At 51.2% G+C, this 17,261-nt stretch overlaps 1 protein-coding gene across 29 annotated transcripts in view; it reads right to left on the reverse strand.

Annotated features, from left to right (window-relative positions):
* Positions 1 to 17,261, reverse strand: part of SCRIB (scribble planar cell polarity protein) — a 239,190-nt gene that overhangs the window by 130,011 nt on the left and 91,918 nt on the right. For all 29 annotated transcript variants that reach the window (XR_013635276.1, XM_078851362.1, XM_078851365.1 and 26 more), the window contains 5 exons: positions 14,274 to 14,531; positions 13,900 to 14,010; positions 12,849 to 13,025; positions 12,045 to 12,161; positions 2,839 to 3,027 (listed from right to left, as the gene is read on the reverse strand). Coding sequence is in view for 28 of the 29 variants with exons in the window: in XM_078851362.1 (XP_078707488.1) it covers positions 2,839 to 3,027; positions 12,045 to 12,161; positions 12,849 to 13,025; positions 13,900 to 14,010; positions 14,274 to 14,531 (852 nt within the window). In the remaining variant the exon portion in view is untranslated. The remainder of the gene's footprint in view (positions 1 to 2,838; positions 3,028 to 12,044; positions 12,162 to 12,848; positions 13,026 to 13,899; positions 14,011 to 14,273; positions 14,532 to 17,261) is intronic.

The following is a 17,261-nucleotide window of genomic DNA, read 5'->3' on the forward strand; positions in this document are numbered from 1 at the left end:
GGGTGACTCTCCCAGGGGCAGACAGTTGCAGGATATCCACTAATTTGTGGGTGTTCTGCAAGAACTCTTCTTGGATACCTAAGGAAGCAGCTAAGCATTGCAAAAGAACTTGGTACACTTTGAAACCCCGTGATAGTGAAGGGGAGGAAAAGCCCAGCAGCATGGGAATCACCTGGAGACAAAGACAAGGCCATCAACTGAGCCAGAGCCAGATCCTTTTCCAGGGCTGACGGGCCGAGACGGGATGACTCTGTAGGCTCTGCAGAGAAGGCAAGTGTGGTAAGAAGGAACTGAGGGACGCCACCTCATATAGTCAGGGGAAGGGATATGGCCATGAGGCATCCTGGAGAGCAAAACTGTTTGGCTGCGGTGCGCAGGGTGTGTCCACACCTAAGTGGAATGCATGAAGAAGAAGCCTCTCTTGTGCTCTGTCAGAGAGGGTTACCCTAGGAATGAATGCTGGGTTGGTTCTGAGTACCACCTCATCCCAATGGAAAGTGCAGTACTGAGGCACCGTAGGTAAAACTCCTTTTTCCAGACTCAGACCTTGACCATGAAAAAATACAGCACTGCTCACTTCAGCAGCTGGAACATAGCTCTTGTCTGTGTTGGGGGAACACAGTTCAGGCTCCAGGTACCGATCAAATGGCTGAAAGGGGGCTTTATCAATGATGCTATCCTCAGAATCTCATCATGTGTCAGTGGCTAGCAAATGCCTGAGGCTTTTTACAGATAATCACACTTATACTAGCCACAAGGAAGGATGGCCTAATGGATAAGGCCCTGTACTGGGAAGCAGAAAGCCTGGGTTCACTCTCCAGGTCTACCACACTCTGTGTCACCTTGGGCAGGTCACTCCCCTGACTTCATGTCTCAGCTCTCCATCTCTAAGGGTGTCAGGACAGATCTGTGAGATGCAGACAAACTATGACAATGGAGCCAATCAAAGTGCCTAGATAGAGAGAAATGTGCTTTTCAAGGCCCACAGATTAGCTGTTTTGTAGTAACTGCTGAATGTGCTTGCAGGACATGTGGAACTGATTGATTTCTTCCTGGAAAGCAGAAGCATGTCAGTGACAGGATTCTAGGGACCTCAGATCCAGCGGGCTGAGGTTTGGGTGGCTACTGGCACGTATGTCAGAAGATCTCTGCCGGAGGCAGCATTCCTTAGGGTGTAGTCTGCATCTGGACTGGGTCAGACCCTCACAGATTCTGTGGCCAGTGAGGGCAGCCATTGTCAGCATGCTTTGTTCTGTATCTTCTCCATTGTCCTGGCCAGGCATGGTCTGGGAGAGAGACCAACTGCAGCTCTGGGAACGTGTCTGGGACAGTTCTTATTGCTGATTCCAGATGGTGCTGCCTGGCCAAAAGCCTTTATCTCTTACTGTTTGAAAAACACGTAGAGGGTTGAGACTCCAAAGATCCAGAGGAGGCTGTAAGTCACTGCTTCCCTGGTGCTAACCCTGGCTTTGCTGAGCCACTTAAACACCAAATTCACCTTCCCCTGATACACCAGACCCAAATCGATTGCAAGCAGGGCAATGATCTAGCCTCCTGGTGTAGTAGTGGTGTCTTTGCGGCCCTGTCTGCTCATGTATGCCATTGCCATGGTACTGTCAGTGCAGCTCTCCCCTCTCTTCCATCCCAATCAATTCATGTGCCTTTTTCACTCTTGGCCCATTCCCCATGTCACTCAGTCACTTGGGAGGAAAGGCCCCATCCGTGGAGACCAGTGCTGGTTGTTACAACTGTTCTGACTCCAAGATTAGGTGGGAAGTGATGATTCATAAGTCTGCCTCTCCATTGGTCTCTCTCCATCTGCTTTCAGCCCATCTCATATCTCCTCCTGGATGTCTCAACATGGCCCAACAGGAGTTCCTGATCTTCCCTCCCAGATCTTCCCTCTCCACACCTTCACTGCCACTGTGCACAGTGCCACCAGCCTCCCTGATACTCAGGCCTGCGAAGTGGGGGCAGCTTTGGTTCTGCCCTCTCTCTAGCTCCTCATGGTCGGGCCAAGATCAAATCTTTCCCCTTTGTCCACCAAAACATCTCTGAGATCCAACCCTCTCTTCCTGTCCATGAAGCGAATACTCCAATCTTCATCACTGCAGCCTCCTTCACATCCACCACCCCTCTCCGGTCCTTACAAAACTCAGCTGATAAAATCATCTTCTTTGCCTGTTGCTCTGACCACCTCACACCCTTGATGAATCCCTCCCCTGGCTCCCACATATCACCTTCACCGCTGTCCCTCCATACTTGTCTACTCTTGCCTTGAATCATATTGTCCCTGACTCCTCAACTTCACGAGCAATGCAGCCCTCACTGACTGTTGCCAGCTTCTCTCACAGATGTGGATCTTCATTCATGCTGTCCTGTAACCACAGAACACCTTCCCCAAACTGGTGTGTAAGGTCCCTACCCTGTCCTGCTTCAAATCCCACTCCAGCCCTGCCTGCGCTGCACCACTCATGAGAAGTGGGTTCCGATGGGTTCAGGGTTGCTGCTGCCTAGCAGGGCTTTCTGCTCTTCGTGCCCTTCTGGAAGGCGTGATTTCAAAAATTTGACATGGAAGTGTAGAAACACAAGAAATGCTCGCTTCAGGCAACATTCCCCACACAGCACCCCAGACACCTTATCTCTGCCCTCTGAGGGTGCCAACATAAGGACTCACTGCACTGTAGGTGTCAGCCTGGGGTGGGGTGTCACTTTGTGGCAGTTGTGAGGGTCACTCCATACATACATGAAGACAGTGTTTTTATGAAGGAACCTGTCCGCCACAGGGCTCCTCCTGGCGCTGGCCTTACCCCCCCCCTTCCCTCCCCAGGCTCTCACCTCAATGGCAGCTGCGGCTTTGGGGTCAAACCCATCACACACAAGCACAAGGAGCTTGTCACCCACACTGCGTAGGATCTGCACTGCCTCTGTGTGCGTCATTCCCAGCAGGCTCTGGTGATTCACCTCCAGAATCCGCAGCCCCACCTTCAGCCGGCCATCCCTGGCAGCAGCCCCAGAGGAGCTCACCTGGAAGGAACAAGAGGGCTGAGAATGGGTAGGGGGACAAGAAGAATGCGCAGGGAGTCGGGGGAGGGAAGGGAGTGTGAGGGTCAGTGCAAGGAAGAGAGGACACTGCACGCACGCAGGAGGGAAAGCGGGTGCCCATGTGTTTATGCAGGGGGGAAGGGAACGGAGCATGAGCACAAGAGAGGTTTGTCGGGGGTTGGGAAAGGACAGCACTCAGGCAATTCCTTGGAGAGAATGGGAAAAGAGAGTGATTGCATGCCATTCCTGGGGCAGGGAGTGGGCAGGGAGAGGGATTGCACATGTTTTCTTGGAGAGAACATACATGCATGACTCCTCGGCATGGCGGGGGGGAGGGGCTCATGTGTGACAGCAGAACGGCGGGAATATGGGGAGTGCCTGCCCATGATGGCGGGAGGAGTGCTTGCCCACAACTCCTCAGCACGCAGGGGGGTGGGGAGCGCTCACCCATAACTCCTTGGCACGGTGGGGAAAGTGTGTGAAAAGAAAACTGGTTTCAGAGTAGCAGCCGCGTTAGTCTGTATCCACAAAAAGAAAAGGAGTACTTGTGGAACCTTATTATTTGAGCATAAGCTTTTGTGAGCTACAGCTCACTTCATCGGATGCATACAGTGGAAAATATAGTGGGGAGATTTTATATACACAGAGAACATGAGACAATGGGTGTTACCATACAGACTGTAACAAGAGTGATCGGGGGGGGGGGTGGAAGGGGAATAAACATGGGGAAATAGTTTTACTTTGTGTAATGACACATCCACTCCCAGTCTTTATTCAAGCCTAAGTTAATTGTATCCAGTTTGCAAATTAATTCCAATTCAGCAGTTATTACACAGTAAGCTAATAGGTATTAAATAAAAACCAACAAAAAAGGCCAGCAATGTAAATGTAATGGTTCCTCCCCTTTTATAAAAACACTTACAAATAATCTTACCACAAAAAAAGGGATTTAAAAATGTAACTTGCCGTCAAGTTAACATCTCCAATATAGCAAGCCCAAGTAAAAAAACTCAGAGCCAAGGCTGTTAAGTGTTCTCAAAGGGGGGAGTTGTTGGGAACACTGGGGCATGGCCACTAGGTAACTCGAGGGGATGGAAAACCACAAGTGTCGATGAAGCCCCCTCGCACTAGACCCCGGTGTCCTTGCCCCCCGCCCCCTCCTGCCTGGAGGCACTCGCAGCAGCTCTGCGTGCTAGGCCCAAGTGTCCTTGGCCCCCCCGCCTGGAGGCACACACAGCAGTTATGCTGAAAATCTGCAACAGTATGTTGCAGAGTCAGACTGCCTAAAACTAAGCAAGGCCAAACAAAAAAAATATAAAAAAACAATGCTAAATAAAGCAGCTTTATGTATAGTTTAACAAATAATACAAAAAATCAAAAAACTAGCTAAAAACTAAATTGGCTGGCTATATGAATACTTAAAGCAGCTTGCTATTAAATAAATATGCTAAAAAAATATATATATAAAAGCCTGTATAACTTCCTGCTCTATAATACAAAATTTAAAATTCAAATCTCCCTGTACCTTTTTAAAGCTTCAAATAAACTTTTCTGCTTCTCCACCCCGTTATAATTATTAAATATAGCACACCGGGTAACAAACTAACTCAAGCTGTTGTTCAGCCTCTCGGCACTAGGTGCCGGCAACATCTCCTTGGAGTCTGTTTTTGAAGGATTCTGGATGGACTCCTCCTGAAGGTCGAAACAACAGACTGGATTTCTACATAGAGTACTTCTGCCGATGTGCATGGGCTTAAATTGTGGAAAAGCAGCATCACTTGCCCCATAACCTCAGCCATGCAGAACACAATGCCATCCACAGCCTCAGAAACAACTCTGACATCATAATCAAAAAGGCTGACAAAGGAGGTGCTGTCGTCATCATGAATAGGTCAGAATATGAACAAGAGGCTGCTAGGCAGCTCTCCAACACCACTTTCTACAAGCCATTACCCTCTGATCCCACTGAGGGTTATCAAAAGAAACTACACCATCTGCTCAAGAAACTCCCTGAAAAAGCACAAGAACAAATCCGCACAGACACACCCCCGGAACCCCGACCTGGGGTATTCTATCTGCTACCCAAGATCCATAAGAGCCGCTGGTTGGAAGGCATGAGATGCGATGTCCTGAGGTTGGGGGTTCCACGACCACCACTCCCAAGAGGAGAAGGCGGGTGGTGGTGGTCGGGGACTCTCTCCTCCGGGGGACTGAGTCATCTATCTGCCGCCCTGACCGGGAAAACCGAGAAGTCTGCTGCTTGCCAGGGGCTAAGATTCGCGATGTGACGGAGAGACTGCCGAGACTCATCAAGCCCTCGGATCGCTACCCCTTCCTGCTTCTCCACGTGGGCACCAATGATACTGCTAAGAATGACCTTGAGCGGATCACTGCGGACTATGTGGCTCTAGGAAGAAGGATAAAGGAGTTGGAGGCGCAAGTGGTGTTCTCGTCCATCCTCCCCGTGGAAGGAAAAGGCCTAGGTAGGGAGTGTCGAATCGTGGAAGTCAACGAATGGCTACGCAGGTGGTGTCGGAGAGAAGGCTTTGGTTTTTCATAGATTCATAGATATTTAGGTCAGAAGGGACCATTATGATCATCTAGTCTGACCTCCTGCACAATGCAGGCCACAGAACTTCACCCACCACTCCTAAAAAAGACCTCACACCTATATCTGTGCTATTGAAGTCCTCAAATTGTAGTTTGAAGACCTCAAGGAGCAGAGAATCCTCCAGCAAGTGACCCATGCCCCATGCTACAGAGGAAGGCGAAAAACCTCCAGGGCCTTCCAATCTGCCCTGGAGGAAAATTCCTTCCCGACCCCAAATATGGCGATCAGCTAAACCCTGAGCATATGGGCAAGATTCATCAGCCAGATACTACAGAAAATTCTTTCCCGGGTAACTTGGATCTTACCCCATCTAAAAACCCATCACAGGCCATTGGGCCTATTTACCATGAATATTTAATTACCAAAACCATGTTATCCCATCATACCATCTCCTCCATAAACTTATCGAGTTTAATCTTAAAGCAAGATAGATCTTTTGCCCCCACTACTTCCCTCGGAAGGCTATTCCAAAACTTCACTCCTCTGATGGTTAGAAACCTTCGTCTAATTTCTAATCTAAATTTCCTAGTGGCCAGTTTACTTTGACCATGGGATGGTGTTCCATGAAGGAGGAGTGCTGGGCAGAGACGGGCTCCATCTTACGAAGAGAGGGAAGAGCATCTTTGCCAGCAGGCTGGCTAACCTAGTGAGGAGGGCTTTAAACTAGGTTCACCGGGGGAAGGAGACCAAAGCCCTGAGGTAAGTGGGAAAGCGGGATACCGGGAGGAAGCACAGGCAGGAATGTCTGTGAGGGGAGGGCTCCTGCCTCATACTGGGAATGAGGGGCGATCAACAGGTTATCTCAAGTGCTTATATACAAATGCACAAAGCCTTGGAAACAAGCAGGGAGAACTGGAGGTCCTGGTGATGTCAAGGAACTATGACGTGATTGGAATAACAGAGACTTGGTGGGATAACTCACATGACTGGAGTACTGTCATGGATGGTTATAAACTGTTCAGGAAGGACAGGCAGGGCAGAAAAGGTGGGGGAGTAGCAGTGTATGTAAGGGAGCAGTATGACTGCTCAGAGCTCCGGTACGAAACTGCAGAAAAACCTGAGTGTCTCTGGATTAAGTTTAGAAGTGTGTGCAACAAGAGTGATGTAGTGGTGGGAGTCTGCTATAGACCACCGGACCAGGGGGATGAGGTAGATGAGGCTTTCTTCCGGCAGCTCACGGAAGCTACTAGATCGCATGCCCTGATTCTCATGGGTGACTTTAATTTTCCTGATATCTGCTGGGAGAGCAATACAGCGGTGCATAGACAATCCAGGAAGTTTTTGGAAAGCGTAGGGGACAATTTCCTGGTGCAAGTGCTAGAGGAGCCAATTAGGGGGGCGCTTTTCTTGACCTGCTGCTCACAAACCGGGTAGAATTAGTGGGGGAAGCAAAAGTGGATGGGAATCTGGGAGGCAGTGACCATGAGTTGGTTGAGTTCAGGATCCTGATGCAGGGAAGAAAGGTAAGCAGCAGGATACGGACCCTGGACTTCAGGAAAGCAGACTTCGACTCCCTCAGGGAACGGATGGCCAGGATCCCCTGGGGGACTAACTTGAAGGGGAAAGGAGTCCAGGAGAGCTGGCTGTATTTCAAGGAATCCCTGTTGAGGTTACAGGGACAAACCATCCCAATGAGTCGAAAGAATAGTAAATATGGCAGGCGACCAGCTTGGCTTAATGGTGAAATCCTAGCGGATCTTAAACATAGCTTACAAGAAGCTTACAAGAAGTGGAAGGTTGGACATATGACCAGGGAAGAGTATAAAAATATTGCTCGGGCATGTAGGAATGCTATCAGGAGGGCCAAATCGCACCTGGAGCTGCAGCTAGCCAGAGATGTCAAGAGTAACAAGAAGGGTTTCTTCAGGTATGTTGGCAACAAGAAGAAAGCCAAGGAATGTGTGGGCCCCTTACTGAATGAGGGAGGCAACCTAGTGACAGAGGATGTGGAAAAAGCTAATGTACTCAATGCTTTTTTTGCCTCTGTTTTCACTAACAAGGTCAGCTCCCAGACTGCTGCGCTGGGCATCACAAAATGCGGAAGAGATGGCCAGCCCTCTGTGGAGATAGAGGCGGTTAGGGACTATTTAGAAAAGCTGGACGTGCACAAGTCCATGGGGCCGGATGAGTTGCATCCGAGAGTGCTGAAGGAATTGGCGGCTGTGATTGCAGAGCCATTGGCCATTATCTTTGAAAACTCGTGGCGAACCGGGGAAGTCCCGGATGACTGGAAAAAGGCTAATGTAGTGCCAATCTTTAAAAAAGGGAAGAAGGAGGATCCTGAGAACTACAGGCCAGTCAGCCTCACCTCAGTCCCTGGAAAAATCATGGAGCAGGTCCTCAAAGAATCAATCCTGAAGCACTTGCATGAGAGGAAAGTGATCAGGAACAGCCAGCATGGATTCACCAAGGGAAGGTCATGCCTGACTAATCTAATCGCCTTTTATGATGAGATTACTGGTTCTGTGGATGAAGGGAAAGCAGTGGATGTATTGTTTCTTGACTTTAGCAAAGCTTTTGACACGGTCTCCCACAGTATTCTTGTCAGCAAGTTAAGGAAGTATGGGCTGGATGAATGCACTATAAGGTGGGTAGAAAGCTGGCTAGATTGTCGGGCTCAACGGGTAGTGATCAATGGCTCCATGTCTAGTTGGCAGCCGGTATCAAGTGGAGTGCCCCAAGGGTCGGTCCTGGGGCCGCTTTTGTTCAATATCTTCATAAATGATCTGGAGGATGGTGTGGATTGCACTCTCAGCAAATTTGCGGATGATACTAAACTGGGAGGAGTGGTAGATACGCTGGAGGGGAGGGATAGGATACAGAGGGACCTAGACCAATTGGAGGATTGGGCCAAAAGAAATCTGATGAGGTTCAATAAGGATAAGTGCAGGGTCCTGCACTTAGGACGGAAGAACCCAATGCACAGCTACAGACTAGGGACCGAATGGCTAGGCAGCAGTTCTGCGGAAAAGGACCTAGGGGTGACAGTGGACGAGAAGCTGGATATGAGTCAGCAGTGTGCCCTTGTTGCCAAGAAGGCCAATGGCATTTTGGGATGTATAAGTAGGGGCATAGCGAGCAGATCGAGGGACGTGATCGTTCCCCTCTATTCGACATTGGTGAGGCCTCATCTGGAGTACTGTGTCCAGTTTTGGGCCCCACACTTCAAGAAGGATGTGGATAAATTGGAGAGAGTCCAGCGAAGGGCAACAAAAATGATTAGGGGACTGGAACACATGAGTTATGAGGAGAGGCTGAGGGAGCTGGGATTGTTTAGCCTGCAGAAGAGAAGACTGAGGGGGGATTTGATAGCTGCTTTCAACTACCTGAAAGGGGGTTCCAAAGAGGATGGCTCTAGACTGTTCTCAATGGTAGCAGATGACAGAACGAGGAGTAATGGTCTCAAGTTGCAGTAGGGGAGGTTTAGATTGGATATTAGGAAAAACTTTTTCACTAAGAGGGTGGTGAAACACTGGAATGCGTTACCTAGGGAGGTGGTAGAATCTCCTTCCTTAGAGGTTTTTAAGGTCAGGCTTGACAAAGCCCTGGCTGGGATGATTTAACTGGGAATTGGTCCTGCTTTGAGCAGGGGGTTGGACTAGATGACCTTCTGGGGTCCCTTCCAACCCTGATATTCTATGATTCTATGATTCTAACTGGGAATTGGTCCTGCTTCGAGCAGGGGGTTGGACTAGATGACCTTCTGGGGTCCCTTCCAACCCTGATATTCTATGATTCTATGATTCATAAACCTGGAAATCCTGGGCGCCCCATCATCTTAGGCATTGGCACCCTGACAGCAGGATTGTCTGGCTATGTAGACTCCCTCCTCAGGCCCTACGCAACCAGCACTCCCAGCTATCTTAGAGACACCACTGACTTCCTGAGGAAACTACAATCCATTGGTGATCTTCCTGAAAACACCATCCTAGCCACTATGGATGTAGAAGCCCTCTACACCAACGTTCCACACAAAGATGGACTACAAACCGTAAGGAACAGTATCTCCGATAATGTCATGGCAAACCTGGTGGCTGAACTTTGTGACTTTGTCCTCACCCATAACTATTTCACATTTGGGGACAATGTATACCTTCAAATGAGCGGCACTGCTATGGGTATCCGCAGGGCTCCACAGTATGCCAACATTTTTATGGCTGACTTAGAACAACACTTCCTCAGCTCTTGTCCCCTAATCCCCCTACTCTACTTGCGCTATATTGATGACATCTTCATCATCTGGACCCATGGAAAAGATGCCCTTGAGGAATTCCACCATGATTTCAACAATTTCCATCCCACCATCAACCTCAGCCTGGACCAGTCCACACAAGAGATCCACCTCCTGGATAATGAGCGATGGTCACATAAACACCACCCTATGTCGGAAACCTACTGACCGCTATGCCTACCTACATGCCTCCAGCTTTCATCCAGACCACACCACACAATCCATTGTCTACAGCCAAGCTCTAAGATACAACTGCATTTGCTCCAACCCCTCAGACAGAGACAAGATCTCTACACCTACAAGATCTCTATCAAGCGTTCTTACAACTACAATACCCACCTGCTGAAGTGAAGAAACAGGTTGACAGAGCCAGAAGACTTCCCAGAAGTCACCTATTACAGGACAGGCCCAACAAAGAAAATAACAGAACGCCACTAGCCATCACCTTCAGCCCCCAACTAAAACCTCTCCAAATGCATCATCAAGGATCTACAACCTATCCTGAAGGATGACCCATCACTCTCACAGATCTGGGGGACAGGCCAGTCCTTGCTTACAGACAGCCCCCCAACCTGAAGCAAATACTCACCAGCAACCACACACCAGAACTATTAACCCAGGAACCTATTCTTGCAACAAAGCCCGTTGCCAACTGTGCCCACATATCTATTCAGGGGACACCATCATAGGACCTAATCACATCAGCCACACTATCAGAGGCTCGTTCACCTGCACATCTACCAATGTGATCTATGCCATCATATGCCAGCAATGCCCCTTTGCCATGTACATTGGCTAAACTGGACAGTCTCTACGTAAAAGAATAAATGGACACAAACCAGACGTCAAGAATTATAACATTCAAAAACCAGTCAGAGAACACTTCAGTCTCTTTGGTCACTTGAAAAACAGACTCCAAGGAGAGACTGCTGAATTGGAATTAATTTGCAAATTGGATACAATTAACTTAGGCTTGAATTGAGACTGGGAGTGGTTGAGTCATTACACAAAGTAAAACTATTTCCCCTTGTTTATTCCCCCGCCCCACTGTTCCTCAGACATTCTTGTTAACTGCTGGAAATGGCCCACCTTGATTATCACTACAAAAGGTTTTCTCCCCCCCTACACTCCTGCTGGTAATAGCTCATCTTTAGTGATCACTCTCCTTACAGTGTGCATGATAAACACCCCTTTTTTCATGTTCTGTGTGTATATAAATCTCCTCACTGTATTTTCCACTGAATGCATCCGATGAAGTGAGCTGTAGCTCACGAAAGCTTATGCTCAAATAAATGTGTTAGTCTCTAAGGTGCCACAAGTACTCCTTTTCTTTTTGCGAATACAGACTAACACGGCTGCTACTCTGAAACCAGACCTAAAAGTGGCAATTCTTCAACAAAAAAACTTCAAAAACAGACTCCAAAGAGACTGCTGAATTGGAATTAATTTACAAACTGGATACAATTAACTTAGGCTTGAATAAAGACTGGGAGTGGATGTGTCATTACACAAAGTAAAACTATTTCCCCAAGTTTATTCCCCTCCCTCCCTCCCTCCCTCCCTCCGCACTATTCCTCACTGTTCCCCCCCCCCCCCCCCCACCGGTAATAGCTCACCTTATCTGATCACTCTTGACACAGTGTGTATGGTAACACCCATTGTTTCATGTTCTCTGTGTACATAAATCTCCCTACTGTATTTTCCACTGCATGCATCCGATGAAGTGAGCTGTAGCTCACGAAAGTTTATGCTCAAATAAATTTGTTAGTCTCTAAGGTGCCACAAGTACTCCTTTTCTTTTTGAAAAGAAGATGATTCACATGCCATTCCTCATGGGGAGAGCAGGAAAATGTTTGCACAATTCCTCAGGGGAGGGGGGAGAGCACTCACATGCCATCCGTCAGAGCAGGGAGAGTGACTGGTAAGAAAAGTGAATGAGCACAGACATTCCATGGGAGGTGGGGACTTGCGGGGAACTTAAGCACACTGTGTGGGGTCTAGCGGGAAGGAATGTGCATGCATGTTTACATGGGGAGAAGTGAGATCAAACAGGGAGACCACATGGGAACTGGGAGGAGGGCTGATTTCCCACAGGAATTCCTTTCTGCTTCCTGCCTAGCAGCCCCTGCTCTGTGAAGGGCACCCTGAGTCTGGTACCTTGGAGATGAAAATGCCCTCATCGGTGGGGTCAAAGGGGTTCCCAGCGTGGCCTTTCGCTCCCCCCCGAATGCTGATGCCCAGCTTTTCTCCAGGAGCCTTCTCAATGCAGATTTCCTGTGGACACAAAAAGGTCTCTGTCTCTAATTTGATTTAGTTTGGGCTAGAAATGTGGCTGACAGACTCTGATTGGGGGTGGAGGGGAGTGTTGGTGCTGGTAGCAGACCATGCACAGAATAGCCAGGAAAGGGCCAGCTCTGTGGCTTCCACCTTCTTTGGCCTGATGGGTTTGCTTTGGCTCTCCTTTCCTATATTCTGCTCCCAGTTCAGGGTCTAAGAGGGGTGAACCCGATCCAGCCTCCAGCCACAGTGACTGCTGAGTATAATGATGAACCCCTGCTAGTCCCATGCTGGGTACCTGCCTGCTCATCTGAGACTGGCTCCTGCTACCAGGAGAGAGGGGAAACTTCATCAAGGTGCAGAGCTGCACCTCTGATCCAGCCTTCCATCTAAGCTCAGATAGAGCAGGGACTGCCTGCCTGAGGACTGAGCCACCTGGGGAGCAAGGACAGGAGCCCCACTCAAACCGTCTCCCCTGAGGAGCAGGGCCATTTAACCTGAATACAAGGGAGATCTGCTCCTGCTCAGGTTTCCCCACTTCACTTACTGCATTTCCTAAGCGGGAGATCCCAGGGCAGTGTCCATGAATTTTCCTACAAGTGCTTTTGTCAATAGAGCTGCCAGGCTGTGCCCAGACCAGGGCTGCTGCTCCCACTTAGGCTCCTCTCCCCTCGCAGAACCTACCTGCATGCCAGGTGGCGGAGGATCTCGTCGCACCAACATGCTCAGCTCCTGTGTACTGGACAGCAGGGCGTTCACAGCCTCCTGGTGGGTAGCATGGCGCAGGTCAATAGTATTCACCTCCAGGATCCTGTCCCCTACTCGCAGGCCACTGCGGGATGCCAGCCCATGGGGAATGACCTGCAGAGAGCCACTGGTGTTAAGGCTGGAAAGGGACTCTGATGGGAGCAGATATCCATCTCCTAGCAGAGCTGCTGATGTAGCCATACACACCCTGAGCAGACCCTATCCAGCAGGGAGATGAGTGGCAGAGCTTCCCTAAGAAACCCCAATGGACTCCTCCCACTGCCCTCCTGATCTTCCAACCCTCCCCTCAGACTCCTGCCACTGCCCCTGAGCTGCTAAACACCCCGTGACACCCTCCCCACAGACTCCTGCCACTGCCCGAGCTGCTAAACACCCCGTGACACACTCCCCACAGACTCCTGCCACTGCCCCCTGAGCTCCTAACCACCACGTGACACCCTCCCCACAGACTCCTCCCAGTGCCCCCTGAGCCCCTAACCACCCCGTGACACCCTCCCCACAGACTCCTCCCAGTGCCCCCTGAGCTGCTAAACACCCCTGTGACATCCTCCCAAAGACTCCTGCCACTGCCCCTGAGCTGCTAAACACCCCATGACACCCTCCCCACAGACTCCTGCCACTGCCCCTGAGCTCCTAACCATCCCGTGACACACTCCCCACAGACTCCTGCCACTGCCCCCTGAGCTCCTAACCACCCCGTGACACCCTCCCCACAGACTCCTCCCACTGCCCCGCTGATCGAAGGTCTTGTGACACCTCCATGGAGAAGCAGCTAAGGGAATCAAAAGTTTCCACACACAAACCCTTATGCCTCAAAACAAGTCGGTTCCATCCCCTGCCTCCTTCCCCACCCCCAAGCTTCGTTGAGGCATTTCCATCCTTCAGTCCCCTTGTTCTAGAGACTCCATCCCCAATGGCCACATTCCCTCAGACATGCCCAGCCTGGGCTGCCCACATGGGTCCGTACCTTTGAGATAAAGACACCTGGTTCATGAATCCCAAACGGGTGGCTTGAATGGTCACTGCCTCCAACAATGCTGAGCCCCAGGGGCCCCCCAGCTTTGACCAGACAGATCTCCTGCAGGGAACAAAGAGCATACAGGCCAGGGAGAGGACAAGGAATACCAAGCAGCAACTGTACCTAGAAAACTCCCCCCAGACAGAGATTCTGCTTGGGAATGAGCGTGAAGGAGGTTCTCAACACGTGGGAGACCCAGCCCCTTCCCAACAGCCCAACTACATGGTGGCCAGTCCTTTGAGGGACAGCTTGGAACCCCAATCCTGTCCAATTAACAGAGCACCGGGCCAATCAAAGCCCCAAATCCCAACAGCCAACCTTACCTCGATGGGGTACTGATCCTCCAGGCATTTGGGCAGATGGTTCCTTTGTAGCAGAGGCGTCTCCTCGGGTGTGCTCTCCCCATGGCTGGGAGGTGGTGGTGGGGAGTGCGTGCGCACTCGCTGTACCACTGGTGAGTCTCCCTCGCTGAGCTGCTGTGCACCCTCTCTCTCTACCAGCAGCGCGATGGTGGGGGAGGATGCGGTAAGCAGCGCTACTGCCTGATCATGCCTGGCTTCTGTCATGTCTACCCCATTGATCTAGAACGACCCGCAAACCCAGTGTCAGCACATCACCCCAGTACACCCTGCCCTGCCAGGCACCTTGCTGAGGGTCACATGGGACACCATCCCTCTGGGAGATCTGTCCAGCAGCCTGTCCCCCCCGTCCGGAGCCAAACCACCATGTGCCTCACCAACACTACCCTTCCCTAGATGGCTGAGCCCTGAGTAGCTGCCAATATCCCACTGGGCCATAACCCCTCTTCTAGCCAGCCATCTAGCTGCCCATCAATGCCCCCTCCCACCACTTTACAAGGCAGAGCCCAGAGTAGCAGCCAGTGCCTCAGCAATGTATCAGGAGAGCACACTGGCTAAGCACCAAGACCCAGCTTCCTGGAGTCCCATCACACAAGCTAGCCATCCCCACAACTCTGCTCCTGTTTAATAAGTACCCAGGAAACTGCACCTCACCCTGCACTGACTCTGCACAGACTTCCACACCCCAGCTTTCCTGCAAGATCACAATTGCCAGGCTCAAGGGGCCGCACTACAGTAATGAGGGCCAGGAAGATCCGAGTGTGGGAAGAGGCTGGAGAGACGCTTCCTGACTGGAGACTGCCACATTCAGAAGGAAAATTATTGCTCAAGCAATAAACTCTTCAGTTATTATACTTGTGGACACAGTAGTTCTGAAGCACCCACTGGTCCTACCATTCCCCCAGGGCAGAGCCCAAACATGCCAGGCCACCCTGGGTGTAGTGATGAGCCTCTGCCTCTCACAGCGAGCAGAGTGGGAGATGAGTTGGTCCTCATGGGGTGCCTCATTTCCCATCCCTCAGGATGGCTCATGGTGGCCCTTCATCACCACTGGGTACTGCCCTCCTAGGTGTAATAACACCATGTTTCCTCCAGTCTGTCAGAGCAAAGCCTGTCAAGGGGCCCTGGGGAACCAAAAGGGCAACAACTCTGCTCTGAAACAAGCCAGAGACTTGTAATGTCTCGGACAAGCAGGGCCTGGGCTCCAAAGGGCCGGATGGAAATGTTACAGCTAATTCGCAGCTCTGCACCAGAAAGGAGCTCTGAGCCAGAGCCAGCCATGCACAGACTGGGCCTGCAGCATCCTCCCAGTAGGCCTCAGTGGGACATGTGGATCCCGGTGACACTGCTCACAACCAGCCTCATCCTCACCAGACCTGGCACTACCCACTCCAGAGAGCAAACTTTACACCCCCACAAGCCACAGGAGCTTATACCAAAGAAGCCTGAGGTGAGGCACCTCCTGACATCCCTGGCTCCCATCTCCATTACCTACCCCATCACCTCCTTCCCGGAGCCATTTTCCAGCCCAATCAAGAGGAACACTGGAAGTGCAGGGCTCTCCTCCTGACCACAGCACAGACATGGATGGGAGGGACTCTCCCTCTGCCCTCACAGTGAGCAGTCCAGGAGGGCCTTCTCGGTGCAGACCCTTCCGATTATACTAACTACCAGGGATGGGGAGAGAACCCACCCCAAACACATACAAAGCAAGAGGCTCTGGCGGGGTGCAGGGTGGGGAATAAACCCAGCCACTAGCTCCCAGGGGCCACGACCCACCAGCTGCATCGGGGACATCTGCGGCAGCCGCACAGGCTCCCTGGACTGAGGTCTGGCTTTGTGAACGGCCCTTGGCCCGCTGAGCACTGTTCTTCATTCTGGACCCAGGCTGCAGCTCCGGGTGCTGTGCTCACCCACAGAGCAAGTTTTCCTCTGTAACCTCAGCTCAGCCCTGTCATGGCCAGACAGAGCAGGGCCGGTAAGAGCAGGCGAGGCTGCCCAGTGCCCAGGGAAAGGGAGAGCTACCAGCTGCCCTCTGTGCAAGCAGCTGGCTACATGGTCCCGTGTCACAGGGAGGCTATGGACTCCCTGCTATATCTCCCAGTGACCGGAGCCCAATCTCCATCTCTGTGTAAGCACAGAGCTGCCACTGCCCTCTCACTTCCACCTAGTTCGCTACCATCTGCCCCATCCCCAATTCCGTTGCTGCTAACTGACTGCCCTATGCCTCCATCCCCAAAATCCAGGGACCCCTCTCTGCCCCAGGCCCTGCCCTGTGTCCCCAGTCTGGTACCTTCCCCTCCTGGGCTCCCTGCCCTCCATCCCCAATCCTGTACCTCCTCAGTTCACCCCCACCCCCACTCCCTGCCTTGTGTCCCCAATCCTGTACCACCCACCACCACCTAGGGTCCCTGCCCTCTGTTCCCACTCCTATATGCCTTCTGCCCTTCATTCCATCTCCTCTGGCCTGTCTCCTCCAGCTCCAAGAGGGTTCTGGTTTCCTTCTAACACACACAGCCATCGGTCAGGGATATTATTCACAACGAAGGAGAAAGACTGGTCAGAACAGGAGTGAGGACTGGAGGGTTAGTAGCCAACCACAGGCATGTTTTTGGGGTGTTAGGTTTGGAAAAAGACCTTGGTTGGGTCCCTCAATCCACATACTCAAAGTCCCCCCAGCAGAGGGCATGGGAAGCCTCCCGCAGAAGAAGGGTGCAAAGGAGGTTTTGAGGACAGGGATGAGAGTAGGAAGCTGCGCTGTATTTCTTTTCTCAGGAAAATATAGGCCCTTTAGGACTGGTGGGAGCTAAGGCCTAAGAACGGATACCCCCAGCTGGCACCATGGGTGCTGGGTGCTTGCTCTTTCTCACAGAGCCGTGTACTGGCATCTGCCTGCCTGCAGCACTCAGAGGCAGCCTGCCTGTCTCCTGCCCGCAGCATGCCAAATCTGCC

The sequence above is a fragment of the Lepidochelys kempii genome, chromosome 2, assembly GCF_965140285.1.
Source record: "Lepidochelys kempii isolate rLepKem1 chromosome 2, rLepKem1.hap1, whole genome shotgun sequence".
In the NCBI taxonomy this organism is placed as follows: Eukaryota; Metazoa; Chordata; order Testudines; family Cheloniidae; genus Lepidochelys; species Lepidochelys kempii.